General features: G+C 34.6%; 1 protein-coding gene across 2 annotated transcripts in view; it reads right to left on the reverse strand.

Annotated features, from left to right (window-relative positions):
- FAT4 (FAT atypical cadherin 4) overlaps window positions 1-14,668 on the reverse strand; it is a 157,178-nt gene that overhangs the window by 65,109 nt on the left and 77,401 nt on the right. For both annotated transcript variants that reach the window (XM_070609135.1, XM_070609136.1), the window contains 4 exons: window positions 14,345-14,606; window positions 12,658-13,008; window positions 6,009-6,931; window positions 5,205-5,379 (listed from right to left, as the gene is read on the reverse strand). In XM_070609135.1, the coding sequence (XP_070465236.1) occupies window positions 5,205-5,379; window positions 6,009-6,931; window positions 12,658-13,008; window positions 14,345-14,606 (1,711 nt within the window). The remainder of the gene's footprint in view (window positions 1-5,204; window positions 5,380-6,008; window positions 6,932-12,657; window positions 13,009-14,344; window positions 14,607-14,668) is intronic.

Here is a 14,668-nt window from a genome sequence, read left to right on the forward strand (position 1 = left end):
ATTTTTTGGGTTTTTTTGATGCAGAGTCTGCTTCTCAAAGGACTTGTTGAATGTGGATAGAGAAAGAGGAATGAAGAATGGCAACAGCAATTGTGAAATTGTGGACAGAGAATTATGGAGGGTAGGAGAGGTGGAGAGTCAAAAAGTTTTGTTTGGCCTTACTAAGCTTGAGATGTCCAGCAAACAGGCTGACTCACATTAATAGCTAAAATAAGTCATTCTCTTATTCTTGTCAATAAACTTTCCATGCAGGAATTAGGATATCCATTTTACATATATGAACATGAAGGTCACTTGCCCAAGGTCATGTAGCTAGGAAAAGGCAGAGGTAGGATTTGAACCTCCGTTTAACTATAAAGTTATGTATTTACCTCTGGGATATGCTTCCATTTTGTAAATTAGTTCTCTGAATTATTTTTTTAAGTAGATTGCTCTGGGTTCCCTGATATTCCCGAATTATTTTATTTACTGCACATATGAGAATATAGCAAGGAAAACTTCTGTAAGGAAGGCTACCTGGAAATAGGATACCCAACCATGTGAAAGACATTAACTGCTTTAGAGCTCCCCTCTTAGAAGGAACCTCATGGGCTGGGTTCTCTGCATCACTGTCCCAGGTTGAAGCTTTAGCCTCTTAGGAATTACTACTTGGTACAGTACATCTTTCTAGAAGAAATAACAGTGAGTAATACAGAATAAATGCAGAGTAGCCATAGTTTTAATTATAATCAAATAAAATACCATCATTAATTGAATTGTAGTCTCAACTTACTAAATTACTGTTTAGTAAATTAATCTTATAGGAAAGAAATGAGGTAGAATTATTACACTCTGTTCCGTTTTGTTATTTAGCAATGTAACATTCAGTCCCACACACATATGACAGCGCGGTTGCAGCTCATTTCACACAGTAGACAGGAGCAGTTAGAGAGTTTCCAGATGAGCTACTCCTTAGCCATGCAGTCAGTAAATAAAAATATGATGATAATGGAATGCCAATGTTTTCTCGAAAAAACTCAAAGATTTAGAGGTTTGCTGATAAAAAAAGCTGCTGCTTCAATTGCTGCCATATTGCCAAAGTGACCCACCCTTGGGCTGCCATCAGGTAAGAATTTAAAAAGAGCAAAGGAAAAGAGATTTGTGAGCTAAGGAATAAAACTGTCAAACTTTTTTTTTTGTTTAGAACACTTTGATATTTTCCTGGTTCTTAGAACACTGCAAATTTGAGACTAACATGGCATCTGGGACCTAAAAGCTGCCATATTTTTCTGAATTTTCTCATGTCATAAACCCATTTGACTTTTAAATCATAGCGGTGAATATGTATTTTAAATCTTGTGTCAGAGCCTTCATTCCTGGAAAACAGGATTAAACCGCAGATTCTGAAGCCTGATATCTAAAATGCTCACATTCTCCCATATAAGTGATTATTCACGATACCAAACGTGTGCAAAGGAATTGCACAGAAAATCACGGTCACATATAGTTTTAATGACCTTAAGATTATCTAGTCCAACTTCCCTCACAATTTCTGATTGCTTTCTGCATAATCTTTATTAAATGATCTTCAGACACCTAATTGAATACTTCTACTCCAGTAGCCTCAAAAACACCAGCCCATTTCAGGGCAACCCAGAAGAAGGCACTCATAAAAATCTGTACACTGAGGCAAAGTTCAATCAATTCTCTAATTTCCAGAACTGTCAAAATACTGTGACCTAAGGCACCAGCGTCACTGAATCTTATTTATGCCCCCCACTACGCTCCTCAGCATCATATTTAAGGCCGTGAATGACAGACTTCCAAATATCTTATTTTTACTGATAATCTGAATGTTCACTCTCCGCAACTCATAACTCTCCCAACTCCATATTGGGCAGAATCTACACACATATGGTCTTCACATTACTCATTTAATAGCAACAGTTATTCATAGAAATTAGATTATACTTCTATTATTTGTCCTTATATTAGGGATTCCAGGGCCCCAATTTTCCTCAGGATCGATAGCATCAGGAACTCACACAGTGTGGCCCCCTGGAACCAGGACTCGGTTCTTGCGCGGTCTGCACACTTAGACCAACGCTTTCTTGAATCTCCTCCTTGCGAAATTTCCTCCTAAAAGGCTGACTCACCCACGTCTATCAGAAGAGAATACTTTTAACTTTATCATTTCAAGTTTTCTTTATTTCTTTTTTTCCTAGTGAAATGTCCCTTTTATGCTGTCATTTTGATGGAGAAACAGTATTGCAAGTGGTACTTAAGTTTGCTGGCTAGCCCACAAAATCCTCCTTAACCATAATTTGGCTGCACTACGGTTTCTAAAATCTGTGGTCTTTTTGAATGGTTAAATGCTTACTATGCAATATATTCTTGGGAAGTTCAAAAAGAAATATCTGATACACACAAAAAAGTTCCTAACGTAGTAATGTATAAAATGAAGCACTATGAACTGTAATTTTTTTAAAAAAAAAAGTTTTAAACGAATCCGTAAGTCATTTAATAAGTAATGAACAGAGCATATATTTCTAAGAATTTTAAAACGTTTAAAGTACATGGATCACAGTTCTTATTACAATCATTAGATACACTGTGATACACGTATTTAGCAATTTAACATATGTTGTATCAAGTAAACCTTACAATAAACTACTTTGTCATTATTATTATCCCCATTTTACTGAGGAAGATATTGAAATTGAGAGAGATGTTACAGCTTGTCTGAATCACAAAGATAATTATGACAGAACCAGAATTCATATTGAGATCAATTCAAATACAAAGCTTTTATCATTATATTACATAGATTATTTGGTTTGATTTGCAAATAAAATAATTTTGGAAATTAGTATTTTTTTTAAATTTTACTTTACCTACACACTAAAATCTTCAGTATACCCTGAACTTGGAAGTCAGCCATGCTAGAGTCTGAATCCTACTCTGCTACTTATTAGCTGTATAATCCTGGATAAATTATTTAACCACTCTGAGTTTGGAATTACCGTAAGTAAAATGGATATAAAAACACCTAAGTCTTTCAGATGATGAAGAAAATTAATGTGTAGAAAGGGTTAATATCTGTAAAATCTGGCATACTGCATGACACAGATGGCCATATATGAAGAAAATTCCCTTCCCCTTCACAATAACCCCCCTTGGCTGCACAGGCGCACAAAAAGATTTTCAAATTCTCAGAATTATTTGGCTGAAAACAGGCACTCTTGTCTACATGGTTACATTCTTTCTCTGGTATGGCTTTTGACTTAGAATGTTCCCAAGTACACATCCTCTGATGACGAAGCTCTGCCCATCAGGGTCACCTGGTAATGCACCCCTGGCTCTCACAGTCACATCCCATTCCTCACCCTGGGCTGACCTCAATGTGACACATGCTCAGCAGCAAGTGTTATAGTGACTGATGCCTTAGGGAAATAGATTCCTGGTCCTAGTTTCTCCTCACCCACTTCACCTCCACAAAGCCTCTGTATTTGCGTGCACTGAGAATGGACCCCACATTTCCAGGCAGGTGTAACCGGAGAGAAAAGCAATGACTGGGATCCTTTAGTAATAAATCCTTAGTTCTAAATATCTGACTCTCTACTAGTTTCTACTCAGTTTCATCCTCTCTTCTCTCCAGATGACTCTTGAAATACTGGGTTGATGGTGAGCAATGTGGTAGTGACTGCATTTTTCACATGAGATTGTTTACCATCCACGCCCACTGACCACGAAGCACAACACGGACTACACACATAATGAAACATGTTTCAGATCAACTTGATTTAAGTTTTATGTGGTTATTACACTACATTATATTCTGTTCGCCATTCCTCAGGATTTGACACTCTGCATAAAATGTAACAGGGTCATTCACACACATTAAAAAGATACACAGAATATTGCTTTCTTTCATAAAGCAATCGTCTCAGATAATTACATTCCCAAAAGTAAATGGCAAATAATATGTAGAGAGAGCCACTTCATTTAATAATCAGAGACACTATCATTTGAATACTTAACATAAATCTATCATTACTAATAATCTCAAAGTCTCTGGCTTTTTTCAGAGAAGTGGTGACATGAAACAATATATTGAATACCCTGAAAGTGGTCATACATAACAAAAATATTAATACATTATATTCATCAAAAACATTTCAACAACAGTACAAACAGCTCATTTAAAAATTCAGAATTGTTCTTCTATATCAGCATTTACACATCTACATGAATGCATACATAAATAATTTTAGGCATGTAATGTTCCAACAAATCTGCCTGGGCTTAAAACAATTTCAACAAATTTTAAAAAACATGTCAACATTATTAAATTCTTTAACAATTAGATACTAAATTGTGGGAATTTTTATAAATGAATGTTATATAAGGACTATGTTCCATAATTCACTAAAACTTCTGGAAATCAATGACTCATTCATTCATTTATTCAACAACTATTTAACCAATACCTACTTTCTTCAAGGCATAAAGATTCTTGACAAATTTTTAATTGTTTCAAGTTTGCATTAGAAGTCTTCAATATATATGAATAATCAATAATATGTAAAACAAAATAGGGGTAAACAGAAATATTTTTTAATAGATTATATTTATGCTACCTGCTATACAACTTTACGTAATTACTATTTCCAAACACTAACAGCAAATGTATACTACTTTTCATTATTTCTGTGCTGGTCCATTACACTGCTAACTCAACAAGAACCCTTAGCTCCCTCTCACTGATACTCTTTTTGGAACTCTGTGGGGCTTCATCAAATGCCTATCATAGCTCCTTACAATTCAGCAGAACCTAGAGAGCCAATGAACTAGAACTCTGGACCCACTCTCATCTCCATAACCAGTTAGAACCATCTGGATGTTTTCAAAGCTAATGTACTTGAAATGCCTCCTGGCTCAAGTGGTGGAGTATCAGGTCACCCCAGAAGTACTAAGGTGGCTTATGGGCAGGGACACACTTTGTCTCACAGGAATACAGCTTTGCCTGTAAAGTCCTTAAGCCCTTACCAGGTACATATAAATTTCATAAAGTGATATGTGCTACACATTATATGGATACAACTGGATTTCCAAGCATTAGTGAATTTCAACAAATATTTAATTTACTGGTAAACAAAACTACTTTCATTTATTCACATTATGAAGAAATTCCTTACAACCAGACAAGGTTGTGCCAGATTTACCTGCATCTGTGGCTGTGATCACCAAGACAAAGTGCTCCTTCGTTTCACGGTCCAAACTCTGTGTTACTCGAAGTTCTCCACTAGCTGAGAGAGTAAAAGCATTGTCTTCATTACCGCCAAATAGAACATATGAGAGTTTGCTGTTAGAACCTTGATCATCATCTCTTGCCACCACCTACAGGAGAGAATGATACATGCCATGGGTATGAGTAAAACTAACACAATGTATACCATGAAACAAGATGTACCATTTAAAAAATGAGGTAGAGCCATAGGAACCAATATCAAAAGGTTCCAAAGATATATTTTTAAGTTTGAAGTAAAAGACAAAAATGGTATAGAGTAGTACGTATTATTTGTGTAAAAATATGCATAAAATCAATGCACAGAATTTTGGAAGGCTTCACAAAAGATTTTAAAAGCAGTTTCATCTAGGTAGTTGGATGTGTAAAGAGGGAAGGGAGGACCACATTTCTAACTATGTTTTCAAACTTTTACATCACTTTTTTTCTTACCATGTGCAGATATTACTGTTATAGTGAGACAAAGTTCAAAAATACATAAATGTGTGCAAACATGAGTATACACAAAAGAACATAATTGAAATGCAATATTTAATCTATAAAGAAATCAATAGGTTCTTAGGTATAATTTTCATAAGTTTTTCCCTTTTGGAATTTGCTATATCTGAAATTAAGCACTTATGGATGAGAATGAGGAAGAGGGTGGGGAAAGCATGCACACTGTAATTAAATTAGGTGTCTTATAGTGAACACAATATTTGTTTTATTTAAGTTTACTGACCTGAAGAATTGTTCTGGGTAACGTCCCTAAATTCTCAGGGACATTTACAGAATATGGAGATAGCTCAAATATGGGAACAAAATCATTAATATCCAGTAGAACAATGCTGACGGTGGAGGTATCAGTTCTGGGGGTACTGCCCCGATCTGTTGCCTGAACAGTTAAAAAGTAAGTAGGAGTCTTCTCTCTATCCAAAGGCTTAGCGACAGTGATTGCACCTGTGACAGAGTCGATCCGAAATTCCTGATTGGCATCACCATCAACGATGCCATAGCGAACCTGTCCATTTGTACCTTCATCTCCATCTGTTGCACAGACTTGTATTATATCAGTTCCAGTAAGTGTGTTTTCATTAATCTCCACTTTATACAAAGCCTGTGCAAAAATAGGATTATTATCATTGATGTCAAGTACCATAACTACAACCTCTGTCGACGAAGAGAGAGATGGTTGACCTTTGTCTGTAGCCACCACCATTAGAGTATAATTGGAAACCTCTTCTCTATCCAGTTCTCCAGTGAGCCTTACTTCACCATCAATGGTCCCAATACTGAACTTGTTTCCCAAAGGGTTCAGCAGGGTGTACTCAATATAGCTGTTTGGGCCACTGTCTGGGTCAGTTGCTTGAGCTTTGAAAACAACAGTATCAATAGGTGTGTTTTCCGGAATGTACGTCAGTTTAGGGGAAAGAAATGTTGGTGGGTTATCATTTACATCCAACAAAATAATGGAGACTTGAGCAGTGCTTGTGAATCTGGAGGCTGGAAGCTGTGGCAGGTCATGCACCTGAACAACCAGGTTGTAGAAGGACTGACTTTCACGATCCAAAGCTTTGAGGACTTTCAGGACACCGTTTTTGTCAACTGTAAACTGCCCGAGGCTGTCACCGGAAGCAATGCTATAAGCCAGCTGGGAATTGATGCCTAAAATGGAAGGAAAAAATTAAATTTTTTTAAATGTGTGCTGATTGCAAACTAAGCTGCATCAAAAATTCTGTAAGACGAAACTGCATATTTGATACGTGACGCCTCCAAACACACCTTCCGGAGGATTTAGCCACAGTTAATTTTCTTTTTCAGTAAGACATACTCATAATTCTTTCCCTGTTAACTTTTGATCTGAAAGGATGTTTACAATCTGGTGAACAAATGATCTATATACTGCTTGCTATTTACTACAGTGTTGAAATGTTAAATTGCAAAAGTAAAGAGGAGAAAAATATTCCAGAGAGCGGATATTTTCCTATACATTTCCTCTTTATATCACATAATTCCTGAGAGTTCAACATTAACAGTGCCATACTCTACACTATTAGCCAAACATTATAACTTCAGTAATTTATTGAGGCCGACGCCGATTTTCAGAGAAGGGTAATAAAATTTTCTGATGTATGGCATTAGTCATGGAGGCTTTCAGTCCACTTTTACATTTCTTGTCAGAATCAATAAATACTTTTTAATTCCTAATAAGCATCTGGCCAACGGTCTTTGTGAAAATAATTCTCTTTCAAACTTTATACATATATTTAAAGGGTTTTAAAAGTATTCTTTGAAGGAAATGTTAGCATAAAATTATACAAAATAGACTTCAAATATAAATGCACACACTGTTATTGGGCTATATTTAGATAATATTTTATCTAGTTTTCATTGGAACATGTGCTAAATTAAAATTTTTCTTTAAATGATACATAAATCTTCATTTCAGAAAACGACTGCAAAGATTCTTCTAACAGAGAAGATGTGGAGAATGGATCAGTCTATTGTTTTAGTAAGTAATTTAAAGGTAAATAACAGATAAGCAGTCAAAAGAGAAAGAAAAATCAGATTTCCTCCCTAGAATAGTGTTTTCTTAACTGGTCCATAACGCCACGTGAATTTTTATATTTTATTATAACAATGTTGGAATATTGTAGGAGATTATAAGAATATTGTAGGATAGTATAAGAATTTTAGGATATTATAAGAAACATACTGATTTTATACTCTGGGATTCCATACTAGGTAAAATCTATTAAGTTACATAAATTGCTTACAAAAAGCTCCTATATTTCTGAAGTTAATTTCAACCATTCAGTCATCAGAAATGATGTCCACTCTTTGCCAAGAGTCTTCTGGAATCGTTTGGTCACCCTTTCCTCTTTTTTTCTTGAAAAAAGACTTTTCTCAGGATTCTATGAATACTTGAGTTAGCCTCTACTTTTTCTTAACTCATCAAATTCCTTACAAAGGAAAGTTTTAGCTGAGTTATGGGATTTTCTTTTCTACCAGGTAGGGTTTGCCTATTCTTTCTAAAAATTGCTAGAGTTATTCTTTTCCTGTGATTTGATGGTCTCTACCTAATGTCCTTTGTCTATAAGTTGCTTCAGAGAAAATAGTTATGAAGACAACTTTCAGGCACTGGCTTATTCCCCAAAATTTCTAGGCTAAGCAAAGTTTGGGTAGGTCTTTGAACAGGTAGGATTTTCCTGCCTCATTATGAGTTGTGACTTTTAATCTTCATAGTTTATTTAAGACTATTAGCAAGTGAGCAAAGCAGAGGTTATAAAGTTTAGAATACTTGGGACTCTAAGGATCAGGAAAAATATGAATAAATAAAGCTAATGGAGACCATAGGTCAATGCACAAGAAGGAGATACAGAGAATTTTAAGATCTGGATAGAATAAGGTCAATAGCGTACTTCAACACCTTGACTTAAAATTCCATGGATTTAGGGAAGAAAAGTTCCATCCACTGGTGCAAAAAAAAGTTCCATCAGCTAGTGGAATATATAGATATATAGATATATATCTGTCTCCTTGGAAAGTAATTTGTATATATCTATTTCCTTAGAAAGTAATTTGACTTTAAAAATATATATGTTCATATATATTTTACATATATTTAATACTTTTTAAAATCAAATTACTCTGTAAAGATATATTCTGCATTTCTTATGGCTAAATCCAACAGTAAATATTGAATTCCTATTCTTTGAGGAACAAATTCAGCCACAATTATAATTGAGAAAAAGTTATGAAAACATCTGGATTAAAAATAATACTAACAAACAGAGATATAAAATTTAGTTTTATGCAAGCTTGTAAAATTTTTCATGCCCAAGATCAAAAGAAATTAAAAATACTGACAGACTTGCACATGGCTATGAAGTGATCACCCAGCATTTCCACATAAATCAACTGGAATGCAAGCAATTCAGTCAACAATCTGAACACCCTTGGCGCACTGTGTGTGCCACTTCCTTGAGTAAACAACTAAATTGCAGAGGCAAAAGAGAACAGGACACCAAGATTTTATAGCCTCATTGCAAACAGCAGAACAGCCTCTTCTTTAGGGAAAAAGTTTGGTGGAGTAGGTGGGTGGAGGAAGAAAGAAGTATTAAACTTTAATTAGAATTATGAAAAAAAGAATTTAATTTTATATTCAAATTCATAATGACAAATATGAGATATTAGGTTGTAACATTAAAAATGAACTGACGATAACGATCGTTAACTTTGAGGAAATAAACATAAAAATATAACTACTTTTGTGCAAATATTGCAATGCCACCTAAGAAACAGCTCTAATCTCAGGAACTGAGTCGTTGCTGCTGCATTTCCCCGCCATGGGAGCCGGCTGTATTTACGTTACCGTAAAGAAAAGGACTTTTCATTCCTGACAAGTCTAAGTGACTCTGGGCATGTGCTCTACATCTAGAAAATACATGCAGACAGATTGAAACTCAAAATTCTCCCTGACCATTTGTAGAATCCTGAAAAATAAAGAGCTCAGGCTATTTTTCTGTCTCTGCTCTTTGCATCAAATATCCAAATCACGAAACAGTAAATACATTACTTTAAAATTCTATAGTTTACCCATAAGTGTTGGGACTTGAATATAGTGGGGTTTTATAGCCCACCAGATCTTTAAACTTAAAACAGTCTATATTTCTAACTATTTGTGTTCAACGTTCTGAAAGTGATTTAGTTTACATAATTCTTTCTGGCAGTTTTATTGTGTGGAGGGCGTTGTGTTGGATTTTTTTGCTGTTGTTTTTTATTTCAGTCTCATGAATAATTTAGTTCCAGGAAATATAGCACATAACTGTAGGTATATAGTTCTGTCATGAAATGTGTACATTTATTCACAATCCATAAATGTTGTCTAACTATTTCTGTGATGAACTAGTATTTGCTAACTTATCACACAGCTGTGACACATGGAAGCGTTTCAGACAGCATTCATTTTTATGAGGCAGTTCCAACAAGGTCATCAGAGCAATGGACTACGAAACCCTTTCACAGGTCAAATGATCTGCATTGTGTATGTAGCATACATAGGTAAATTTATTCAGCAATAATTACAATTATTTTATTCTCAAAACACTCTATGGCTCCCCAATATTTTGAAGAGTATATGAATTTATTTCTAGAATAATAACAAAATGATTATCAAAGCCAGAATATTTCCATGAAGCTTCAATTTGTAATATTTTGCCTCGATATAATCCTTTCTTAACTATATGTATGGAAGCCTTGACATTAAGACATACACTATTTATCTTGTGAAAACAGCAATAGATTTGCTTCATTCTTATTAAATGATCATGTAACCTAAAATTTTAGGTTAAACTCTGAGAGAATCTAGATATAGATAACAAAAAATGTTGTTTATTTTCATATAAAATTTCTTTATCTAAGAATATTATAATATTAGTTCATCAGGAACCTCTTGATCAGAGATTAAAATGAATTTGTTAATTAAAATAACGTCTAAATAATACTGTTTGTGAAATACTTTGAGAGCTATGTAGTGTAACTGAGACGGCAATTTTAAACAAACAAGGTTACCCTTGTACACTCTTATCGTAATCCTTGAAATTCAGAGAAAATAGGAATTGTGTCCTATATTTTAGGTCAAGGTACAGGAAACTACACTGATAAAAGTATTCAAAACTAAAACAATGGGAAAACGCAGCTTGAAACTTTTACCTAGCACAATTAAAGGGGAAAAAAAAAAAACCTATGAAAAGTAACTTGAAGTCAATGGTTAACATAGGTCTATGGATACGTGTGCATGGAATATTCCAGAAGGTTTTCACAAAGAAAGATTCTTTTTTGCTATTTTCCCAGTTCTCTACATTTTAAAGTATGAGCATAAATGAAATTTATTCCAGAGGAACACACAACCCTATGAAACAAAGGGCTCTCGCTAATACATAATAAATAAATCACAAAGAAACATGGCAGAAAATTCTTCACTACTGAAAAGTCGTGACCAGTCACAAGGATAAATAAGAAAACATCATATCCACGGAGCAGGTGAAATAATTAAGGTTGTAATAGAGAAATCAACTTCCTAAATAGAGAGTAACCTCAATTGTGTACAAACGTCTAACTGGGGCCAATCACAGAGCTGGATGGATGGAGGTGAAATACAGCATGCAATACTCTTAGGTCAGGACTGGGTACATAGTAATACTTGGCAAATGTTGAGCATTGTTGTTAATATTATTAGCAATAGTAGTGGTGCTAATTATTACAGCCACTTCTATTTTAGAATCAAGTGTCCAATACTAACTTGAATAAGAGGGGAAAACCTCAAACGCACTTACTCAATGAATCCTAAAGAAAGCATTTCCAATTTTGTGAATTGAAATATATATAAAATACTGTGCTTTTTTCCTCTCCTATCTTTCTAAGTGACATTTCTAGACACTCCTGAAAGGAAACTAAGTATAGAACAGAAAGTTGAGATAGAATGGTATTCTGAGATTACATAAATCATCCAAGTCAGTAAGACCAGGAAATTCTAAATTAAGGTTGATATGCCTAAATCACTAGGCATATCCTGGGGCTAGAGGCCTATTTCCTCTTCAAAGTGCTGTCTCTTGTTTTTTTCAACTGATAGGACATTTAGCTGCATCTAACAGAAGAGAAAACAAGGTATTAACTTTCCAAACAGTTTAGTTAAAGACTGATAATCTGTACAGTGTTATCTCTAAGGCAATACTAGCTGATATGTGTATGTGCCAAACGGATCTTAGAAGAAAGGCCAGAAAAGTCGTATTTTAAAAGAAAGTTTGTCAAATGCTTTTGCCGTAAATAAAAGTCAAACACATGCAAAGTCGAGATTTAATGAAAAATCTCAACTTGATCATATAACAGACGTTAGAGATCTGAGATGGCCCTGAGTCTAAGCATGAAAATTTGCTAAAATACTATGAGCAGTTTTCACTCAGAAATGTCAAACTATGCATTCTTTAAGCATTTTTTTAAGACTTTGGTTTTCTTTTCGCTTCCAAATTTTATCCTTTTAAGTTAAAATAACATATATAAACAAATATTTTTATTTATGGACAAAACCTACCAAAAAGCCATTTAATGACTTGTGCATTATTTAACTGCAACACCGCCACGCATTTAAGAGGCAAAAAGGAAGATAAAGTTTCTAAAGGTAAAACAATTGCTCCTTAACTCTTATAAATAAGAATTTAACTGATAAATACTTATTTTTTAATCCTTTATAGTTAAATGATAAATCTATTCCTCAATTTTGAACCTATATTCACAAAATGAAATTTTGTGATAGATGAGTCCAGCAAATAAATATAATATAAATCTATGACATTTTTAATTTTTTTAAATATATAAAATAAAGTACATACCATCATCTGCATCAGTAACGTTAAAGACAAGAACAGTAGATCCCAGAGGCAGATTCTCCATTAAAGATGTGCTATATGAATTCAAGCTGAAAATAGGTGGGTTGTCATTTACATCTAGTATATTGAAATAAATCCTGATGGTAGTAAATTGTCCCCCACCATCTTCAGCTCGAACAGTGAGGATATAATATTGCTGTGCTTCATAATCTAATATTCGAGTCAAATTAAAGACTCCAGTAACTGGATTCAGGAAAAATATGCCATCTTCATCATCTTCACTCACAATATATGTAATTTCTCCATTCACACCAGAGTCATCGTCTGTAGCTAAAATAGCTGCTACCAAAGAACCTATCAAAAAGAATAAATTAATAGCGTAAAATTAATGGGACAAGGGTATTGCTAAGAGAACATACACAAAGACACCAAAAAAATTTATTAGTACAGTAAAATATTTTAGCTAGAGAATAACTATGAAAATATAGTGAACACAACATTCTTCAGATTTCCACATGAACACTGATACCAACATTCCCAAATACTAACAAAGCATATAGCATATGAGCTATCCAGTAGATCTTATGTTGCAATGTAAATGTTCTGGGGAATTAATAGTACTTCTGACATTATTTTTCTACTTGGTATTGCAAATTCACAAACTACTGACGAATTCAGTGAACATATATTGGGGCCCATTGCTGGTGTCAGGAACTGAGAATTCCAAGCAGTAAGAGAGCCTTATGCCCAGGGAATACCACTTGACAGCTCATACGGTCATTGCTATAAGTAGGGCAAGAAATAAATGTGATGGGAATTTCATGGCAGACATGAGCAACTCATCATGGGGAGTGAAGAGAAACCGCAATGAGAAGTCATCTATAAGTGTTTCATTCCTTTGTCAAAGGAGTTTCCAAAACATACGCCTTATTATTGCAAACTCATTCCAAATGTAATTGAGAATGAAATTTAAATTTTAGATAAGAATTTCCAATAACGGAAACAAAGCACACATATACCAGGAACATGGATATCAAGTACTTAAACTCAACAACCACGACATAACATGTTCAGAGAAATAAGATAATTAATTCAGGATTCATATTCTACTAACAATTATTGAGCACTTACTAAATCCTCAAGCCACATGTTAGCAAACTCATATATGCTTTCTAAATTAACCTTTACCATAATTCTAACAGGAATTATTGTTTCTGTTTTACGGAAGGAGGAACTGAAGCTAAGAGAAATGAAGTAACTTGCCCTGGGTCATAGAGTTAGCTAGTAAGTGTTAGAACCAGAACTCAAAGGTTTTCACGTGCTTTTCTTTGCTCTTTCTATACACAGCAGCATAATCACATTAGACATATTTAAAGTGGAAAAACAGTATCAAAATTGTGGTTGCCAGAAAAATTACCAACCCATGTTACAAATACTTTCAGCAACAGAAATATCTGTAATTAGTAATCAGATGGATGGCTAACTTCATCTGCTCTCAGAAGTCTAGTAATTTGCTTGGGAATTGTAGCAAACATGGTTAATCACAAAAATTCAGCATACAAATTTTTATACCTAATAGTATATGGTAAAAGCTTGTCACTAATTAAACTAATTAATAACAGCCAAAATGTAGTCCATAACTGTAGTCAAAGGTGATCCCTACAAATACACTTACGGGTGCATCACCTACCTGGGGTTGTGTCTTCTGGGATGTCAAAAGAATACACAGGTCTGGAGAACTTGGGTGTGTGGTCGTTCACATCACTGACTGTGATATTAATTCTCATATCTGAGGACTGAAGACCATCATCGGCGCGAACCAGCAAGGAATATTTGGAACGGCGTTCTCTGTCCAACCTCTTGGTAGCTATCAGATCTCCAGATTCAGGGTCAATGCGGAAACTGTCATCAGCTCCACTAATGATGGTGTATGTGACGAGAGCATTTGCACCCTAAGAAGAAAAGATGAGGATGTGAACTGTTAGAACTAGAACAGTAAGAGCAGTGCTCCTTA

The sequence above is a fragment of the Equus przewalskii genome, chromosome 2 (assembly GCF_037783145.1).
Source record: "Equus przewalskii isolate Varuska chromosome 2, EquPr2, whole genome shotgun sequence".
NCBI lineage: Eukaryota > Metazoa > Chordata > Mammalia > Perissodactyla > Equidae > Equus > Equus przewalskii.